At 46.9% G+C, this 19,478-nt stretch overlaps 1 protein-coding gene across 1 annotated transcript in view; it reads right to left on the bottom strand.

Annotated features, from left to right (window-relative positions):
- The window catches only part of IFT172 (intraflagellar transport 172), a 1,142,656-nt gene that overhangs the window by 565,056 nt on the left and 558,122 nt on the right, over positions 1-19,478 (bottom strand). Inside the window, exon 30 of the mRNA XM_078650113.1 lies at positions 9,631-9,773. Within this exon, the coding sequence (XP_078506239.1) occupies positions 9,631-9,773 (143 nt within the window). The remainder of the gene's footprint in view (positions 1-9,630; positions 9,774-19,478) is intronic.

Consider the following 19,478-nt stretch of genomic DNA (forward strand, 5'->3'; position numbering starts at 1 on the left):
AGTGAATGCTCCGCCGACTCCATGGGCGAAACCTCACCTTCCGGATCCAGAACAACCGGAGAAGGAGATACATCATCCTTTCGATGTCTTCTACTTGGAGACTTCGGCCTCGAATCCAAATCCTTCTCAGAATGGTGTCGAGATCCGTGCTTCCTCTTCTTATGCTTCTTTCTCGACTTAGAAGCATGCCCCGAAGACAACCTCGAATGCGACCTCGAGCGGGACCTCTACCTGGACCGCCTCGAGCGCGATTTCGAGCTCTTCCTGACATTTTTACCCTTCATCTTGGAAACCAGAAGCTTCGCCTCTCTTTCACGAAGGGGCTTGGGGTTCATTTTCTTGCAGAATGGACACCCTTAGACATCATGGTCTGTGGACAGGCACCATACGCAATCTTCATGCAGGTCCGTGATTGACATCATTCTACCGCATTCTCCGCACGGCTTGAATCCGGTCTTCTTTGAGTACAGCTCGACAGGAGACAAAGAAACAAGAAAACACTGAAAGCAACAAACAGTAACAGAGTTACTCAATAGCTACAGAGGATCCCTCGAAAACCGTTAGCGCGACGACGCGGAAAAAAGGGAACTGATGTCATCACGCCGACGGAGTCCTAATATGGAGTCAGTGACTGCAGCGGAGCCGCGTGCGCGAAGTCGTGCGTTCTGTGACGTCGTCCACATCGGCGTGAAGAGCTACAAAAGAATTTCCGAATGTTGCTGACGCAGGGAGATATTCACAAGGTGACGAATCCACTGCCAGATGTATCCAACAGAAATAGTCCTTACGATGCCGATGAGCTGGAGAAGTCGACTTCGGAGTCGCGTCCATATCCGAACGGCGTCGAGAGTCGTGCCTCTTCTTTTTGTGCTTCTTTGACTTTGAAGCACGACCCGACGTCGACTTCGAATCCGACCTCTCTCTCGACCTTGACCTTGATCTTCTTTGACCTCTCTTCTCCTTTCTCATCTTCGCCATCAACAGCTTGGTCTCTCTCTCCTTTAATGCCTTCGGATTCATCTTGCGTCAGCAAGCACAAACCTCGACGTCGTGATCCGACGACAGGCACCAGACACAATCTTTGTGGGGGTCCGTAATAGACATATGGCCCCCACACTTCCTATAGGGCTTGAAACCTGACTTCCTCAACAACATCTTCAAGAAAGAAACTAGAAGTAATCCAGAAACGCAATGTAGCAACAAAACTACAGAGAGTCCTAAAAAACCATTAGCGTAGATGACGTGGAAAAAAGGGAACTGACGTCATCACGCCGACGTGTCTCTCTTATGGCTCCGGTGATGTCAACGGAGCCGCGAGCGGAGCCATGCTTCTGTGACGTCGTCCTCGTCGGCGTGGAGAGCTACAAAAAAATTCCGAATGCTGCTGGCACAGGGGATATTCACAAGGTGAGGAATCCACTGGCAGATGTATCCATCAGAAATATCTGTTTAAGTTATGTCGAAAACATATATGTGTACATAGTTTAAAAATTCAAGATTATACATCTTATTTCAGCAGAAAATGTTCACAGTGAAGGCTTAAGTGAGTTAAAGATTCACTGCTGACAGCTGCTGTGACCTGTGGGTAATAAGTTGAAATCCTTAAATGGTTAAGTATAGAAAAAACACTGACTACATTAATTTGGAATTAGTGTGTTAAATACAGGCCTAAGAAAAGACAAACAGTAGTAGGAAGCAGTATATAAAACCAAGTTAATATTAAATGCAGTTTGGATGTATTTGTGCTTTAACTACGAATCTCAACACTGTCCTTTTTTAATACTGGTAGTTCTTACTGTGGAAGCTATATGTTGTCATTGTTTATCCTGCTGTGCACAGCTCACGTTTGTTCTTTATAATGCATTACTGTATTTAAGTGTTGTGAACGGAGTTCTGTTTCAGTTTAGGTGGGCATTCTCAAGAGCCTCAAAGCTCTCTATCAATCACTATATGCCAGAGCTCTAGCAATGGCAATGCCAAATGTCCTGCTTACAGTGAGATTGTGAAGACATGGGTCAGTCAGATCATGTGCTGTTAGTCACAGTGCATGTGTGACTCTAGGTGTTGCAAGCAGGAGGGAAGTGTGTGCTCTGAGAGTCTATGTCGCAATGTTGCTCTGTAGAAGGAGCTGAATCCATACCCTTTCAGGCAGCAGAAGCTAAGTTTGAAAAAATCTTCTCAAAGTGTGAGGGTGTGCTGTTGAGCTCCTAAATATGCAAGTGAGTAGGTTGGCTGACTCTTGGCTCTTCTGTATTTGGTGGTAATTCCAGGAATTTTGCTGCATACATGGCAGGAGTAAGTCCATACTGGACGAAACCTGGGCACAGCATATTTGTAGGAATTCTTAGCATTTTTGTGAAAAATGTGCTGTACAATACAATATCTGATCTCATGTTTTTTTAACATTTCTTAGTGAGCGAATGCCCCTGCACCAACCTTGAGGGAACTGAGCTCACTTCCTCGCTTATAGATATTCAGGTCCACTATTAAGCCTCACCACTTTTGAAGATCACCAGCCACCACTGGGCTCAAGTGAACGGAGTGTGCACCTCCTGCTCCCACATTCTATGCATGCTGTGAAAGATCTTCAAATGGCTGACTCAGAACACCAGACAGACCACCATAAAGAACATCGCACAAGCCCTCATCACCAGCAGGCTGATTTATGGCAACACTATGCTGGAATCTCCAAGCAACTCCTACACAGACTTCAGACCATCCAGAATACGGCTGCAAGAATCCTACTCAACCTCCCACACCACACCCACATCCCACCGCACCTCAGGAAGCTTCAGTGGCTCCCGATTTACAAGCACAGCATATTCAAACTTCTCACGCACACATACAAAGCCCTACACAACACAGGACCAGAATACCTGAAGAACAAGTTACTTACCTTCGGTAACGCTTTTTCTGGTAGATACAGTATCTGGCTGTGGATTCCTCACCTTGTGAATATCCCCTTCCGTCAGCAACATTCGGAAATTCTTTTTCGTAGCCTCGCGCCGACGTGGACTTGGACGTCATAGAGACACGGCATCGCATGCGACTCCGCTGACGTCACCGACGCCTATAATAGGCCCACGCCGGCGTGATGACATCAGTTCCGCCCTTTTTTCCGTGCCTTCGAGGCACACGGACGGACCAATGACAGTAGAAATGTACATAGCATACACAGTACACGATAGTCAAAGTAAAACACACATTGTGAAGTCAATGCAAGCAAACATTTGAAATAACCCATTTTCTTTGACCATAAAACAAATACAATACAGAAATTCTAGTATAGAAGAGGGGACAACGGGGAGGCGGGTGGGTCAGTGAGGAATCCACAGGCAGATACTGTAGCTACCAGAAAAAGCGTTACCGAAGGTAAGTAACTTGTTCTTCTGATATATACATCTGCCAGTGGATTCCTCACCTTGTGAATAGATTCCCACAGCAGTCCCCACTCCCGGAGGAGGGTGTCCACTCTCCTAAACCAGAAAATCCTGGAGGACAGAGAGCGCAAAGTGGCCGTCCCTCCTCACCTCAGAGTCCAAGCAGTAATGCTTCGCAAAAGTGTGGAGGGAGGACCAAGTTGCGGCCCTACAAATATCCTCTACAGGAACACCTCTAGACAAAGCCGAGGTTGATGACTTAGCTCTTGTAGAATGAGCCCTTATACCCTCTGGAGGTTCCTTACCGGCCAAAGAGTAGCAGATCTTTATACAGAGGATGATCCATCTTGAAAGAGTTCTTTTATGAACCGCTCTTCCTTTCTTGCAGCCAGCAAACCCAATGAAGAGCTGGTCATCCAATCGACAGTCTTTAGTTCTGTCCAGGTAAAAAGACACCGCCCTCCTAGGGTCCAGACGGTGTAACCTCTCCTCCTCCTTGGAAGGGTGAGGGGGAGGATAAAAGGTAGGGAGGGTAACAGATTGACCAAGGTGGAAAGGAGTAACCACCTTAGGAAGAAAAGCAGCCCTGGTCCTAAGAACCATTCGCTCAGCATGAATGGTCAAGAAAGGGGGCTTGGAACTAAGAGCTTGAAGCTCACTTACCCTCCTTGCCGAGGTAATTGCAACCAGGAAGACTGTCTTAAAAGTCAAAAGCCTCATAGGACACTTGTGTAAGGGCTCAAAGGGAGCACCCATCAAGTATGTTAAGACAAGATTTAAGTCCCATTGAGGCACAATAAAGGGAGTAGGAGGGTATTTATTAGTGAGACCCTTCAAAAATCTTAAAACTACAGGAGATTTGAAAAGAGAAGGCTGGTCCGGCAAACATATAAACGCCGACAAAGCCGAGAGATAACCCTTGACTGTGGCAACAGCAAGCCCTTGCTGCGCCAAAGAGAGAGCAAACTGGAGAATATCAGATAAATGGGCTTTCAAAGGGTCTACAGACTTCTCTCCAAACCAGATGACAAACCTAGACCACCTATACGAATAGATGGACTTAGTGGAGTCACGTCTAGCTGAAAGAATGACATCCACCACATCGTGTGGGAGAGAAAAGGAGTTCAGGTTGCCCCGTTCAATCTCCAGGCATGAAGGTGTAATGTCTGGAGGTGGGGGTGTAGAACCCGCCCCTCCATCTGAGAGAGGAGGTCTGCCCTGTGAGGGAGACGGAGCGGCGGGTGAGAGGAGAGGTGCAGAGGATCCGAGTACCACACCCTTCTTGGCCAATCCAGGGCGAACAATATGACTTTGGCCCGGTCTTGGCGAATCTTCCTCAGAACCCTGAAGAATCAAGGGCATGGGAGGAACTGCGTAAAGGAGTTGACTTCCCCAACTCAACTGAAACGCATCCCCCAAGGCTCCTTGCATCGGATACTGGAGACTGCAGAATGACGGGCAGTGAGCATTCTCGCGAGTGGCAAACAGGTCCACCTGAGGAGTCCCCCACGTCCGAAAGACGTGACGAACCACCTCCGGGTGAAGCCTCCACTCGTGGTCGGCTGAGAACTGCGACTGAGGCTGTCTGCACGCACGTTCAGAACTCCGGCCAGATGATTTGCCATCAGACAAATCTGATGGTCCTGAACCCAGGACCAGAGGCGCAGAGCCTATCTGCAGAGACACTGCGACCCCACTCCTCCATGCTTGTTGATATACCACATCGCAGTCGCGTTGTCCGTCAGGACTTGAACCGACCGACCGCGAAGGGAAGGGAGGAAGGCCTTGAGCGCCAAACGTATCGCCCGCAATTCCCTAGAGTGGATGCATCTGTTATCACTGTGGCCACCGGAGGAGGCAGTTGAAAAGGCTTCCCCTGAGACAGGTTGCCTTCCACGCCCCTCCAAGACAGATCCGCTGCAGTTTCTCTGGAGATCCTCACTGACTCCCTGAGATCTCCGTTGTGTTGATACCACTGCCTGCGGAGGCACCACTGGAGTGCCCTCATGTGCCAGCGTGCATGGTTGACCAACAGAATGCAGGAAGCCATCAGACCGAGCAGGCGAAGGACCTTCAGGACTGGAACGACCGCTCCATTGTAAAATAAAGGAATCATTTCCTGTATGTCGCGAATCCTTTGAGGAGGAGGGAATTCACGACATACAGTTGTGTCCAGTACAGCACCTATGAGCAGGATGCGCTGGGAGGGCACCAGGTGAGACTTGGGTACATTTATCGAAAAACCCAACTTGTACAACAACTGGGTTGTCTCTTGCAGATGTTGGAGCACTCTCTCCGACGACTCTGCTTTCATCAGCCAGTCGTCCAAATAGAGGAATACCGGAATCCCCGACCTTCTGAGATGTGCTGCCACCACCGCCATCACCTTGGTAAAGACTCGAGGCGCAGTAGTAATTCCAAAAGGAAGGACCGCAAACTGATAGTGTTGCGATCCCACCGTAAAACAGAGATACTTCCTGTGCGACTTCAGGATTGGGATGTGAAAGTACGCATCCTGCAAGTCGTGCGACACCATCCAGTCTTCTTCCAGCACCGCTTGAAGAACCTGAGCAAGGGTGAACATCTTGAATTTCTCTTGTTTTAGATAGAGATTCAAGATCCTGAGATCCAGGATTGGAAGAAGTCTGCCATCCTTCTTGGGAATCAGGAAATACCGGGAGTAGCATCCCAGACCCCTTTCCTGCTCTGGGACCACCTCTATTGCACCCTTTCTTAATAGAGTCTGAACCTCCTCCTGCAGGAGTAACAGATGTTCCTCCGTGTAAAAAACTTGGCAAGGAGGGTAATTGGGAGGGAATTCCTGGAAAGGGAAGGGCATACCCATTTTCCACGAGATTGAGAACCCAAAGATCTGATGTAACCGATTCCCAATCCCGTAGAAAATGGGTAAGCCGACCCCCCACCGGACCCACATGATCCTGAATGGCGGATCTAGGGCTGCTTTTCTGTGGCTGGGGGGTTGGAGGAGGTGGAGGAGGAAGATGCCTGACGTCCACGAGGACGCGCTCTTTGCTTTCCCCTGTTAGATCTGTACATGGGATTTTGCTGCTGCTGTTGTTGTTGTTGCTGCTGCTGACCTTGTCGGTAATTCCGAAAGGAAGAGCGACTAAAACCCCTGAATCTCCTGGCCGAAGAACCTCTCATCTGGAGACCTAAAGATTTAGCAGTCGCCCTACTGTCTTTAAATCTCTCCAAGGCCATATCAGCTTTTTTTCCAAAGAGACCAGATCCATCAAACGGCAGATCCAGCAAAGTCTCCTGAACATCTGCCGAAAAGTCTGAGGATTTCAGCCACGCTGATCTTCTAGAGGCCCATGATACGTGCCACCGAGTCCGCAGTGTCCAGACCACTCTGTATCACTTGGCGTGCCGCAGCCTGTGCATCTGATATTACCTCCTCAAAATCCTTCCTGTTGGCATCAGGAATCTTAGGAGCTAAAGGACGCATAGTATCCATAAGGGCATGCACACACCTCCCCATCAGGCAAGTGGCATTAGTTGACTTCAACGCCATACTTGCAGAGGAGAAGGTCTTTTTAGCCACCTGATCCTGTTTCTTTGCCTCCTTATCACCGGGGACCTGAGGAAAGGCACTCACATTCTTTTTGGAACAGGCTGCTTGTATGACTAGACTCTCTGGTGATGGATGAGACGTCAAAAAAACAGAGTCTTCAGGTGCAACCCTGTACCTTCTCGCCACACTCTTGGATACCGCAGGAGCTGACAGTGTTTTTTTCCACACCTCCAAAATGGGTTCCGTTAAGGCATCATTAAACGGAAGCAATGGTTCTACCACAGAGCTAGGCGAATGCAAAACTTCTGTAAGGAGATTGGACTTAAACTCCACTGTTGGCAATGTCAATTGTAGAAGTTCCGCCGCCTTCCTCATCACTACATGATAAGGCTGGACGTCCTTAGAAGGTGTATCAGAGCCTGATGGCAACTCCCACTCTGGAGAGAAATCCAGGCTACCAGCGTCAGCCACATCCTCAAAACAGTCCTCCTACAGTTCACCTTCCTCCATATTAGGATGTGAATCTATATACCTTTGCTCTTCCAAAAGGCGTTGTGCTTCCCTTCTGGACCTCTCCTTTACATGCCTCGCAGCCGGATCCACCAACGCCTCCGACGGAGCCGGGATCGATGTCGGTACCGAATCCGATGGCTCAGTGGGATGCCCTCGAGGTCGATCTGGAGCGGGCGGCGTCGACGACCTCGGCGGAGCCGGATATTGCCATGGCGGCGTCGGAGCCGGCATATAGGGCATGAATGGAGCAGGAGGATAGGAGTGAGGGACTCCTAAATTGAAGGCCAGAGGACCCATGGGACCCAAAGGTGCGCCAGAGGGGTACCACGCCCTTGAAAAGACGCCATACATAGCGTTCAAAAACGCAGATGGGTCCTGGCCTGGGGCTGGAAAGGGTGGCTGGAAACCCTCAGGCTGGTCTTGTGGAGGGTTCGGATTCGGCTCTTCGACAGGCGCAGAATCCACATCCACCTGAACCTCTTCCTCATCTCGGGCCGGGGACGGCGCCGGAGACGGATTCGAAGCTGGAGTCGGCGACTGTACCCGCGACTCCGAATGCGAGGCCTTACCTTCATGATCTGAGACATCCAGCGTAACCACCTTAGAACGTACCTTCTTCGGTGACCTCGACCTCGAGCCCGACTCCTTACCGGAACGACGTCGGGACTCATGCCTCTTCTTCTTATGCTTCCTTCTCGACTTCGAAGCATGGTCTGAAGCGGACCTCGAAGACGACTCCTCTCGAGATCCGGATCTTGACTTCGACCTCGACCTCGCCCTTCGAGAACGAGACCTCGAAGATTTTCCTTTCCCAGCCTTCAGCTTCGCTACAAGGAGTTTGGTCTCTCTTTCCCGCAGGGCCTTCGGGTTCATCTTCCGACAAGATGAACATCCATCCACATCGTGATCAGAGCTCAAACACCAAATGCAGTCCTCGTGCGGGTCAGTTATGGACATCATTTTCCCGCACTCCCTGCAGGGTTTGAAGCCGGTCTTCTTCGTCGACATTGTGAAGAGACAAGAACCAAAGAAGCAGAAAGCGGTAACAATAAGGCAACAAAGTACCAGTTGGCTACTGAGATTCCCGAAACCGTTAGCGTCGACGACGCGGAAAAAAGGGAACTGATGTCATCACGCCGGCGTGGGCCTAATATACGCATCGGTGACGTCAGCGGAGTCGCGTGCGATGCTGTGTCTCTATGACGTCCAAGTCCACGTCGGTGCGAGGCTACGAAAAAGAATTTCCGAATGTTGCTGACGCAAGGGGATATTCACAAGGTGAGGAATCCACTGGCAGATGTATCTATCAGAACAGCCACATACACGTTCAGAACCGACCAAACACCTATGCTCTGCCTCACTCGCACACATGCCCCACATCCGCCATTGCTCCTACAGCTCACCCAAGACATGGGAGAACCTCCCTCAACACATCAGTGCTTCTTTATTACTTACTGAGTTCCACAAGGAGCTAAAGACCAGGCTCTTCATTTAAGCATCTCGGGACCCACACCTTGCTTAAGTGCCTAGATACCCTCTTGGGTGACAAGAGGATGTAGCCTTACGGCTAGAACGGTCAACCTCGAAGCTGGGGACTGGGTTCGAGCCTCGGCAACGACGCTCAACATCCTGTGATTCTGGGCAAATCACTTACCCCTCTCCCCACCCTTGCCTAACAAAAATGAATGTGTCCTCACGTAACGAAACTGGTGCTCATGTAAAGCGCTCTGATACCCGATGTCTCAGGTCTAGTTAGCGCTACATAAAACACTAAAAAAATAAAATATATATAACATAACGAAGGACGTGTTTCAGCATGTTTTTTAAAAATCATGAAAGATATGCTTTAAAAAACTCTCTAGAGCACATCAATTCAAACATAACATCAACACCAGCTTTTTCTGCATTAATACTAATCTGGCTTCAAATCATGCTGCTGTCCAGAGACAGCTATATTACAATTCATGGACAATGCCCTCCTGACTAAAGACAAAGCTGAACCTTGCGTCAGGATATTCACAGACTACATCCTTCAATGGTCCTCCTCCTGTACATCCAAACACCACGAGCTCTTTGCACTATAGTGACTATGCTCACTTCAGTATGCAACAAGACTGTCTGATTCAAGGTTGCACAAGAAAAGCACGAAGTTCTTTACCTTTCAGGGATGGTGGAAGCAACAGTATCATGGATTTTACTCACCCATTGTCTGCAGCATAATCAATGGCCGTTTCCAGAAGACCAAATTTATTGAGCAGTTTGACGGCCGCCTCCCCTCCTAGGCTCTTAGCCCACAAGTACGCCACATGCTTGTGAGCATTTGTACTTCCGTGAGTCTTGGCCACCTGGTGTGAAAGAAATCAATAAAATTAAAGCTAAAATATCAAGGAGCATTAACTACAAAAGGACAACTCCTTATTTCTAAATTACACTCCTAAGGAAAAATACTGAAGACTTAGTTCTTTGGAAGCTAGTGGCCACCTCGCCTCATTTACCTCTCATAGTGTTCAGTCCAGTGGTTGCTCGGCATCAAGATGCCGAGCAACCAATCAATCAAGTCAAAGAGACCATCAACCTGGCACTTGTGAGCTAATGCTAACACTAGTGAGTTCTGTTTAAATTGACAAGAGTGGCCTGCTTTTATACCTGGTGGAACTCTACCGTGCCCTTGTACTAGGTACAGCTTGAACATATTCCTATACGTGGAACAACTTTATTGTGTCTTTGTACGCTTTACATCTCTGCGGCTTCCTCGTATGCAGTATACCTCTACTGTGCTCTTATAAGTAATAGAATTCTACTGAATCTTTTTCCACTTTACACCTCTAATGTTCCCTTCTACCTTATATACCTATAATGTGCCCTTACACCAGTATACCTCTACTGTGTCTTTACACACAGAACATCTCTACTGAATCTTTATACGCTCTACTTGTCTACTTTGTCCTTATACGTGGTACAACTTCACTGTGACCTTGTAAGCAGTATCCTCTACTGTATAATTTTTTTACCAAGTACGCCTCCACTGCGTCTTTATATGCTGTAATCTATATTATCCCTCATAATTGGTACACCTCTACTGTGTCTTTATAACTGAAGGACATGTTACTTATATTTTGTAATGCTCTTTCTGGTGGTTACTCTACCAAACCACAAATTCTTCACCTTTTGAATTTCCCCACACTCCAGTCTAGATCCATAAATGTTTTCCAATTTCCAACAATTGGTTCCAAGCGTTGGTAGATGGTGTCAAAGGACCACGCTGCAGCCCTGTGCCTCCACCTGGAAGTGAGGACATCGAGTTATATATAGGGACCACCTTTGCACGCTGACTTCTGTTCCTTTTATTCCACACTCTTTTACGCAGACCCGGAGCTCCATTCCCGTTCTATCTTGGTTCTTCAGTCAGCATGAAAGAGACAGCTCTCCTGACTCTATGGGCTTCAAACTGCAACACACCTGCAGAAAACAGATGTCTGTGATGAACCAGCATGATGTTTGTCTTTGAAGTCTCAGATCCACGGGGTCCCCATTAGGACTTCACAGGCAGTTTCTTCCTCGGTGCCGACTGACTCTAGGTCTGCTCTAGTCTTCTAGACTCAGCATCCGACTCCAGAAAGCATTGTGGTTCAGGCTTCCAACAGCAAAGCTCCACCTGATATACAATCAAAGAGCAATGATGTGCTCGGTAAGAGGGTGTTCTCATCTGCTATTAAAGCTTAGTGATATCTAAATGCGGTTGACCATGGGCAGATACACTCATGCCCTCTGGGTTGTAGCGAGTGAGAACTTGCCCGCCCTCTATGAAAAGTTTTGCAACAACTTTACACAAACAGTTCTCGATGGACAGGGCATGGCTAAATACATTTTTAGGGATGGGCTTGTGGAAAAGTAAATTTTGCCATGTTCTATGTCCCTACGTGTTCCCCATCCTATGTTGTATGTGCATGATTAATATGCATATGTATATGTATTCCCCATGATCGGTTAAAGACGCAATTACAGTTGTGTCCAACTCTAGTATGCCAGTTTCCAGTTCTCGTGAAAGCTACGAGTATTAGGCTTATGTAAAGTTACGTTGCCACGCTTCTCAGTGTGCACGTTATTTCATTGTAAAGTCCCCGTTTCTAGGCCTCAAAAGGGCCCGGACTCAGATTCAGCTCCTGTCTCCTGAACCCTCTCCGAGGAGCGATACAGCCCCCACCTGTATCCCTGACCCTTCACTTACTTCCTGCCTCACAGTGCCCGGCTCGGCCTGGCTCTGCCTGCCAGTCTGCCAAGAGTATGTTATGATTCTAGTTATCTGTCCAGCTCTCCTTCTCTGCATTCCTAAGCTACTGAATCGTATCAATAGTTTCCGTCATGGTCTAGCCTTTACGTCTCCATTTGAGAGAAATACTGTATTAATGGTCATTTAATATTCCTCAACACGCACTACATGTAGAATTATGTATGCACCAGTCTTAGAGTCTGTTAGCCTTTACCCTGATAACTTTTGGATTCTATCAACATGTTCTCTAAACATCAGATACTAGATAGTGTTTAGGTACATGTCGCCCTGACTTTCCAGACTGTAGTCTCCCCTTCTAGCGCAGAAGTCATAGCCCCCAGTTCCTCCTAGTAACACGTCATTGCCAACTTGCGCGCACCACTAGGTTAGAGGTCCCGGCTCCTTAGGTAGCCCCCTCCATGTTTCCGCCCCTTTTATGACATATTCTGTTACGTTTACATCACATGTCTATGTATACGCCCTGTTCACGCCTCTTGTTACACCTACTTTATGCCTTATCTTTCGCGACTGCTACGAATCCTGCCCACTGCTACGCCTACTGTATGAACTCTAATGCAATTGTTTTAGTATATATATGTTGTGCACTGTTATTAAAGTTAGCGCGCTCATCCCAGATCCTGCCCCGGCAGCTGCCGGGCCCTGCCATCCTATTCCCGTGCAGGTTGTCCTGTTCCTGTCCTTTATCCTGTATTAAAACCTGCAAACTCCAGCTACCTCGAATCTTGACTCTTATTTATTGAGCTATCTGTTATTGTATGTCTAGTCAAAAATAGAGGTATTATTTATTTATTTACCACATAATGGCGCCCGAATAGGGACTTGCCCTTTCCCCACGCGCCGGAGAAGCCACGCAAGCCCCCTGACCCTCTGCAGCCGTGACGGAACCATACCGTGCACGTGCAGATATTTCTGCTTCAAGTATCCCTCAGGCCCACGGAGGAGACGGAGGTTGCGGTCCAGCGTCCAGACGAGGCGGTGGAGGAACGCGGCGAGTCCCGACCAGAGCCCAAGCCGAGAGTCCAAGGTCCGAGGTATCCGGAGGCCCACCCGTAACTGAAGTCCGAAGTTCGTCCGTCCGTCGTCGTAGCAGTCCAGTCCAGTCCGAGGCCTTCCGTTCTTGCTGCCCGGTGAGTACCGTTGCTGGGGTAGTATCTAGACAGGGTCAATTAATTTGTCTCTGGTCCGTGGGTTTGGGTACACAGATCCAACACGAAGTGTCCACTTAGGTGGATGCGGGTCCTGACGTGTCTCTTTATGAGACCGGTAAGTTTCGTACTGTTTTAGCAGTACATCTAGTTTCTGTTCTAGTCTGTTCTGTTCTCGAGAAATTCATGTATTCTGTTTTCAGTATTCCAGGTAGTATTTTGTATTTTAAATGTCATCCATGTATTTCAATGTCGTGGTATGAAAGTGGTGTTCTTCAGTAATTATCGTGTTCATTGTGTATTGTATTGTGTCTAGACTCCAACCCAGTCATGCCTCTATTCTCCAAGTTACGTCAGTTAAGAACTAGAAAAGGTCTGTTAGAAGAAGCAGTTCCTGTCCCGCCTAGGGACAGTCCAGGTCATTTTATGTATCATAAGCATGGCATAAGTGCCATATTATATCTAGATTTATGGGTGGAGTACACCAAACAGTTAGAAGAAAAGTATAGATGGCCCGTATCGGGTACATGGGATGCCGAGTGCATCATGCGAGTAGAAGAAGCATTATGGAAAAAGAAAGCCAGACAGTCACAGAAAGATGCCATCGAGTTATGGCGCAAAGAATCTCATAAAAGAACCGAAAAAGAAATCAGAAAGTCAGAATTAAGTAGAGAACCCTTAGAAAGAGCCCAAGAAAGGGAATTAATCGAAATAGGTGAACGAGTTAAAACCGAACAGTCAGACAGACAGAGAAATGCCCTCATTAAGGGTATGTATCCTCTTCTTGCCGAGGGCTTGCCAAAAGCAACCCCGGAGGCATCCAGTAATTTTCCGCCGCCATTAGTTCCGACCAAGCTACGTCACAAACCGACCGCAGCTGATATTTTTCTCTCGTCCTATTTGGACGACACAGTCCCAGAATACGCAAATACTGCTCCGCCAGCTCCTGTAAATAATGTAATTCCTGTTCCTCCAGCCACCGGGGCACCTATAGCAGCACCTGTTACGGTAACCCTGGTCCAGCCCACAATACACGTACCCGCTACATCAGTCACTATGCCAGCCCGTACCATACCCGTCGACGATTCTAGTTTAGGGGCCTCAGGGGGAAGTCCTCCTGGAACCCCACCTCAACACAGACGTTTAACGTCACTCGAGTTACATAAACGAGCGGTACAGCGTTCGCCAAAATTACAGTCAGTTGCAGATATCAGGAGAGCACTTACCGAATGCCGTTATGACCCAGTCCCAGGCGATGATGGTATGGTCCTGTATTCATTGCGTATAAGAAAGGTGACCGAATATTTGGACACCCTGCCAAATATCAATGAATATCTAGACAGAATATATCGTTTTATCCGTACAGGAGAAGATCCAGAAAGTATTGGCGATGCTATGAACAAAAGAAAAGTCGAGATTCAGCTCATGCTGTTAAAATTCATAATTAATTGTTTAATAAGAGAACAAGATTATCCAGAAAAAGATCGAGAAGAAATGAAAGTCCTGACCAGGTGGAGTGACAATATAGCCGAGGGAAGACACAAGACACAGAACTGTATAGAGAGTATGTGCAAGAAAATTCGTAAGGAAATAATAAGGTTACACGAGAAACGAGAAGCAAGACAAGTGTCCGAGAAAGAAAGTGACTCTTCTACTGAAGAGGTAGACAACGAGAATCCCGACAGAATAGCGTATGTAGGTAGAACTAGACTTCCCGACCGACATTCACGTCCAGATCACAAGAAAGTTTTCTCTCCTCCAGCACCAGAACAAGAAAATCTTGAACAAGTATTTCAAGTTACCGATCACATTCTGAAATCACGAATCGGTTATAGTGAACTTAGTACCATGCATGAACAAGAACTAGCCCGATCAGCAGTCCGATGGACTACTGATTCTACCACTTTTCCAGACGAAATCGTGGCACAAATGTTTCTGAAACTACCCCCAGCTGAGCAGCGTCTGGTGGGTATGTATATGATCCAGCACCTCATCACATTGTATGAGGGTCAGCATTCTGATCCAGGTCCGTTACATGATGTTCTGAACGAGTTACTCCTGTATAGATGGAAAGGTTTAGGTACCGATTTAATTAGTGTCATTCTAGAACAGCGCCATAAATATAGAACGTTTTTGAACCCGCATTTTGTTCACGTCTCACCTCCAGAAAGTAAACCGTTTTACGTAGACAGACAGCATCCGTTACGAGAAGTACACCCAGTTAGGACAGAGGGTGGTGAAATGCAACGAGTATTTGTTTACACCCCAGTTACCAAGATGGAACTCTTAGAAATGAAGAAGTTAATTCCCTGTCACGACAAAGATCCAGCAGGGTTCCACCGAGAATTAAAAGACATGCTCCGTATGGGAGAATACACGTATCCAGATATTATTAAAATGCTAAAAGTCCTGTTGCCTGCGGGAATATATGAAAAACTCAAGGAAAAAGATTGGGAGGTGGGAGAGAAAAAGATTGATTGGACAGCTCTAGAAGCTGAAGATAAGATACGAGTACCAGGTACCGGTCTTGGAGATAAATGTAAAGAATTACCAGAATTATTGATACAGGTTTTGCCTAGGTTATTAGCCACGAAAAAGGAAGACTGGGATGCCATCTCAGCATGCAAACAGAAACAAGACGAAGATACTAGTGATTTTTATTCTAGATTCGAGAAATGTTTTATTATTAATAGTGGTCTCAAGACGAGTAGTGAGTCATATCCTCATCTTTTTGTTACTAAACTAGTCGAGCATTCAAGTCCACAAGTTAAAAATCGAGTTTTGAAAGTCGAGAGTTCTTGGCAAGCTAATACCCCGTCACAAATGCTCCAGATGCTCCAGTACCACCAGAACAGAATCAGGGAAGAGCAAGAACACGAAAGGAGACGTATGAAAGACACGAAAATGAAAGTATTAGTTGCACAATCTGTTCCACAAGACAGTCAGAAAAGAGGTCCGAATCAAGCCAGTCATCCTGCAGCTCCCGTTAAAGGGACCTGCAATTACTGTAAACAGCCAGGTCATTTTATAAACGAGTGTGCAGTTCTGAAACACAACATAGCTACTGGTAAGACTAAAGAAAGACCACGTCCGCCTAGACAAGAACAAGTTACACAGACTTCCCAGTTACCACAGAATGCACAACAGACAGTTCCAGCATCGCAGCCTGTAGCTGCAACACAGCATGTTACACAGCAAATGTACCAATATGCTCAGACAGAGTATCCAGAGTATCAGCAGTATTCATGAAACAGCCTAGAGAGGGAGGTAGGCTTGCCTCTCATCGAGATACCTGTAGATCAAGAGGGTCCCTATGTACACAGTCAAGTATTAGGGAAAGATAGAAAGTTTTTGATTGATACAGGGGCAAGTAGGACTACAATCAGTCATGACGAGGTTCCAGGGGCTCCGCTCTCAGGCTCAAGAAATGTTTCCCTTGGATTTTCAGGAAAGCCAATTGTTAACGAGATTTCAAAACCAGTTTCTCTAGAAGTAGGTCCATTGTCCCGAACTACTGATCTGTTACTCACGAAGTCATGTCCAGAAAATTTACTAGGTATCAAGACATTAAAAGAATTAGGTGCAGTAATATGTTGCTCCCCAGAGGGAGTTCGTTTGTTTTTACGTGACTTTAAAGGTCACTATGTATTACGTGATTTTGATCCAAGATTGTTAAACGTACCGCAGCATTTATGGGCGCAAGGTCCAACCGATGTAGGTTTTATGCAAATCACACCCCACCGTGTGACTCTCAAACAAGGAATAGTCTTGCCACGAATCAGACAGTATAAATTGCCACCTGAGGCTGTAGCAGCCTTATCCAAAATTATTGACGAGCTCATTGCCCAAGGAGTGGTTGTAGAAACTGACTCCAATGTATGTAATTCTCCTATCATTCCAGTCATGAAACGTACTGATCCAAATGCACCCCCAGTATATCGATTAGTGATTGACCTTCGAGAACTCAATAAATGTATCATTCCCCAGTATCCAGTTGTTCCAGATATCTCATCTCTGTTGACAGCTATTGATTCTGAGGCAATATTTTTCACAGTAATAGACCTCAAGAACGCATTTTTCAGTGTTCCAATTCATCCAGACAGCCAGTACCTTTTCGGTTTTTGTTTAAATGGAAGGAGCTATAAATTCACACGAGCTCCTCAAGGTTTCACAGAAAGTCCTAGTATTTACAGTCAAGCACTTAAGAGACAACTAGACAATATTCACATGCCAACTGACACTGCCCTACTCCAATATGTCGATGATCTACTGATCACAGCCCGTTCTGAACGTGACTGCGAGCGAGCATCACTTACAGTCTTGTATTTCCTAGCCGAGATGGGGCACAAGGTGTCCCCTTCGAAGCTTCAATTCTGTGTCCAGCAAGTGATCTACTTAGGCCACTTACTGTCCAAGTGGGGTAGGCAGTTGACACCCGATCGTATCCAGTTAATAGCGAGTCTTCCACAGCCCAGGACCCAGAAGGAGGTACGAGCTTTTATTGGCCTTACTTCTTATTGCAGACAATGGATTCCTCAGTATGCATTTCTAGCCAAACCACTGATACAGTTAACGACACAGGAGGCAGCCGTATCGACTGTTCTCCCTTGGACATCTGAACATACACTTAGTTTTAATGAATTAAAGAAAGCCTTATGCCAAGCACCTGTTCTAGCTACACCGAACTACAGTAAGCCTTTTACACTTTTCGTCACGGAACGTGAAGGTACAGCATTATCTGTTCTTACACAAGATCAAGCAGGACAATACAAGCCCTGTGCTTATTTTTCGAGCACACTAGATCCAGTAGCCCAGGCGTTGCCTGCGTGCCTCAAGTCAGTTGCAGCCACAGCACTAGCTATCAGACAAAGTGATTCCATAGTATTAGGACACTCCTTGACAGTACAAGTTCCACACTCCGTGGAAGTTCTTTTAAACCGAACACAGACCCAACACTTGACAATTGCACGTTTAACAGGTTATGAACCGACACTGTTCCAGCCACACATAGAAATCAGACGCTGCAACGGTCTAAATCCTGCTACACTGTTACCGTCAGTTACTTCAAATCCTGCCACACATGACTGTGTGGAAGTTGTTAACACTATGACTAAGCCAAGACAAGATCTGACAGACATTGCCTTACCAGATCCCGACCTGACACTTTATGTGGATGGTTCATGTATGAGAACAAGTACAGGAGAACTAGTAGCCGCGTATGCAGTGACTACTGACACTGAAGTTATTGAAACACACCGTATTGACACCCTGTCTGCTCAAGCAGCAGAGCTAGTCGCTCTGACTCAAGCCTGCATACACGCCAAGAACCTGAAAGTTAACATTTACACAGATTCACGCTACGCATTCGGAGTTGTACACGACTTCGGAGTGCTCTGGCAAGAGAGAGGTTTCATGACTTCTCATGGAACCAAGATTCAGCATGGTTTCCTTATTCAAGCTCTGTTAGATGCAATACATTTACCGACATCTATCGCTATCATGAAGTGCAAAGCACACACGAAAGTTACTGACATTATTTCTCAAGGTAATGATCTAGCAGATCGAACAGCCAAGCTTACAGCACAGACACCAGATATACCAGTTAACAAGACACCGTCATCCACTCTAGAACAGACTACTTGTATGACAGTTAAGGACCCTACACAAGATGTCATAGATATACAGTTACATGCTACTCCTGAAGAAATCAAGAAATGGTCCGAACAAGGAGGGGTCCAGACAGATCAGGGATGGTTGACGAAGGGAAAAGCCACATGGTTTCTCCCCGACTCTATGGTTCAAGTCATTATCAACACCGCACATAGTCCAGCACACTTAGGAGAAAAAGCCATGATAGACAGTATCCAGAACCTTTGGTTCAACAAGCATTTACGAGCTGCAGCCAAGCAGAAAGTCCGTACTTGTATGATATGTTGCCAGTTCAATCCAGGTAAAAGTGTCCCGGTGGAACAAGGTGGATTCCAGCCTCCTGACCACCCTTTTGAAGTCCTCCAGATGGATTATATTCAGATGGAGCGATGTCGAGGTTTCAAGTATGTCCTTGTAGTTGTATGCGCTTTGTCCAGGTGGACAGAAGCATATCCAGTCCCAGATTATACAGCCGCGACCACTGCCAAGCAGCTGGTTCGTGAATTTTTCCCCCGCTATGGACTCCCTAGGGTCGTGTATTCTGATAACGGCCAGCCATTTTCATCTGAACTTATGAAGCACGTTTCCCTTTTGTTAGGGTACCAGTGGAAGTTCCATTGTGTACGCCATCCAGAAGCAGCCGGTCTCGTAGAGAGACATAATCAAACCTTGAAAATCCGTATTGCCAAGATCTGTCAAGAAAAAGGTGTAGACTGGTTAGTTGCCCTGCCAGTTGCTTTGTTTTATATGCGCATGGTCGCACATTCCAGATCAGGTCTGTCCCCTTATGAGGTCGTATTCGGCCGACCCCCGAACATGTGGGGTACACCTAGACCCCGCAGTATTACAGATGTTTCCAGTAATATGCTGACAGATTACCTAGCTTCCTTGATGTCTGCCCTACACTCTTGTCGTTCACAGGTTGCCGCTGCATTTCCCGACAATACTGAAGTCAAGCCACACGA

The sequence above is a fragment of the Lissotriton helveticus genome, chromosome 6 (assembly GCF_964261635.1).
Source record: "Lissotriton helveticus chromosome 6, aLisHel1.1, whole genome shotgun sequence".
Lineage (NCBI taxonomy): Eukaryota > Metazoa > Chordata > Amphibia > Caudata > Salamandridae > Lissotriton > Lissotriton helveticus.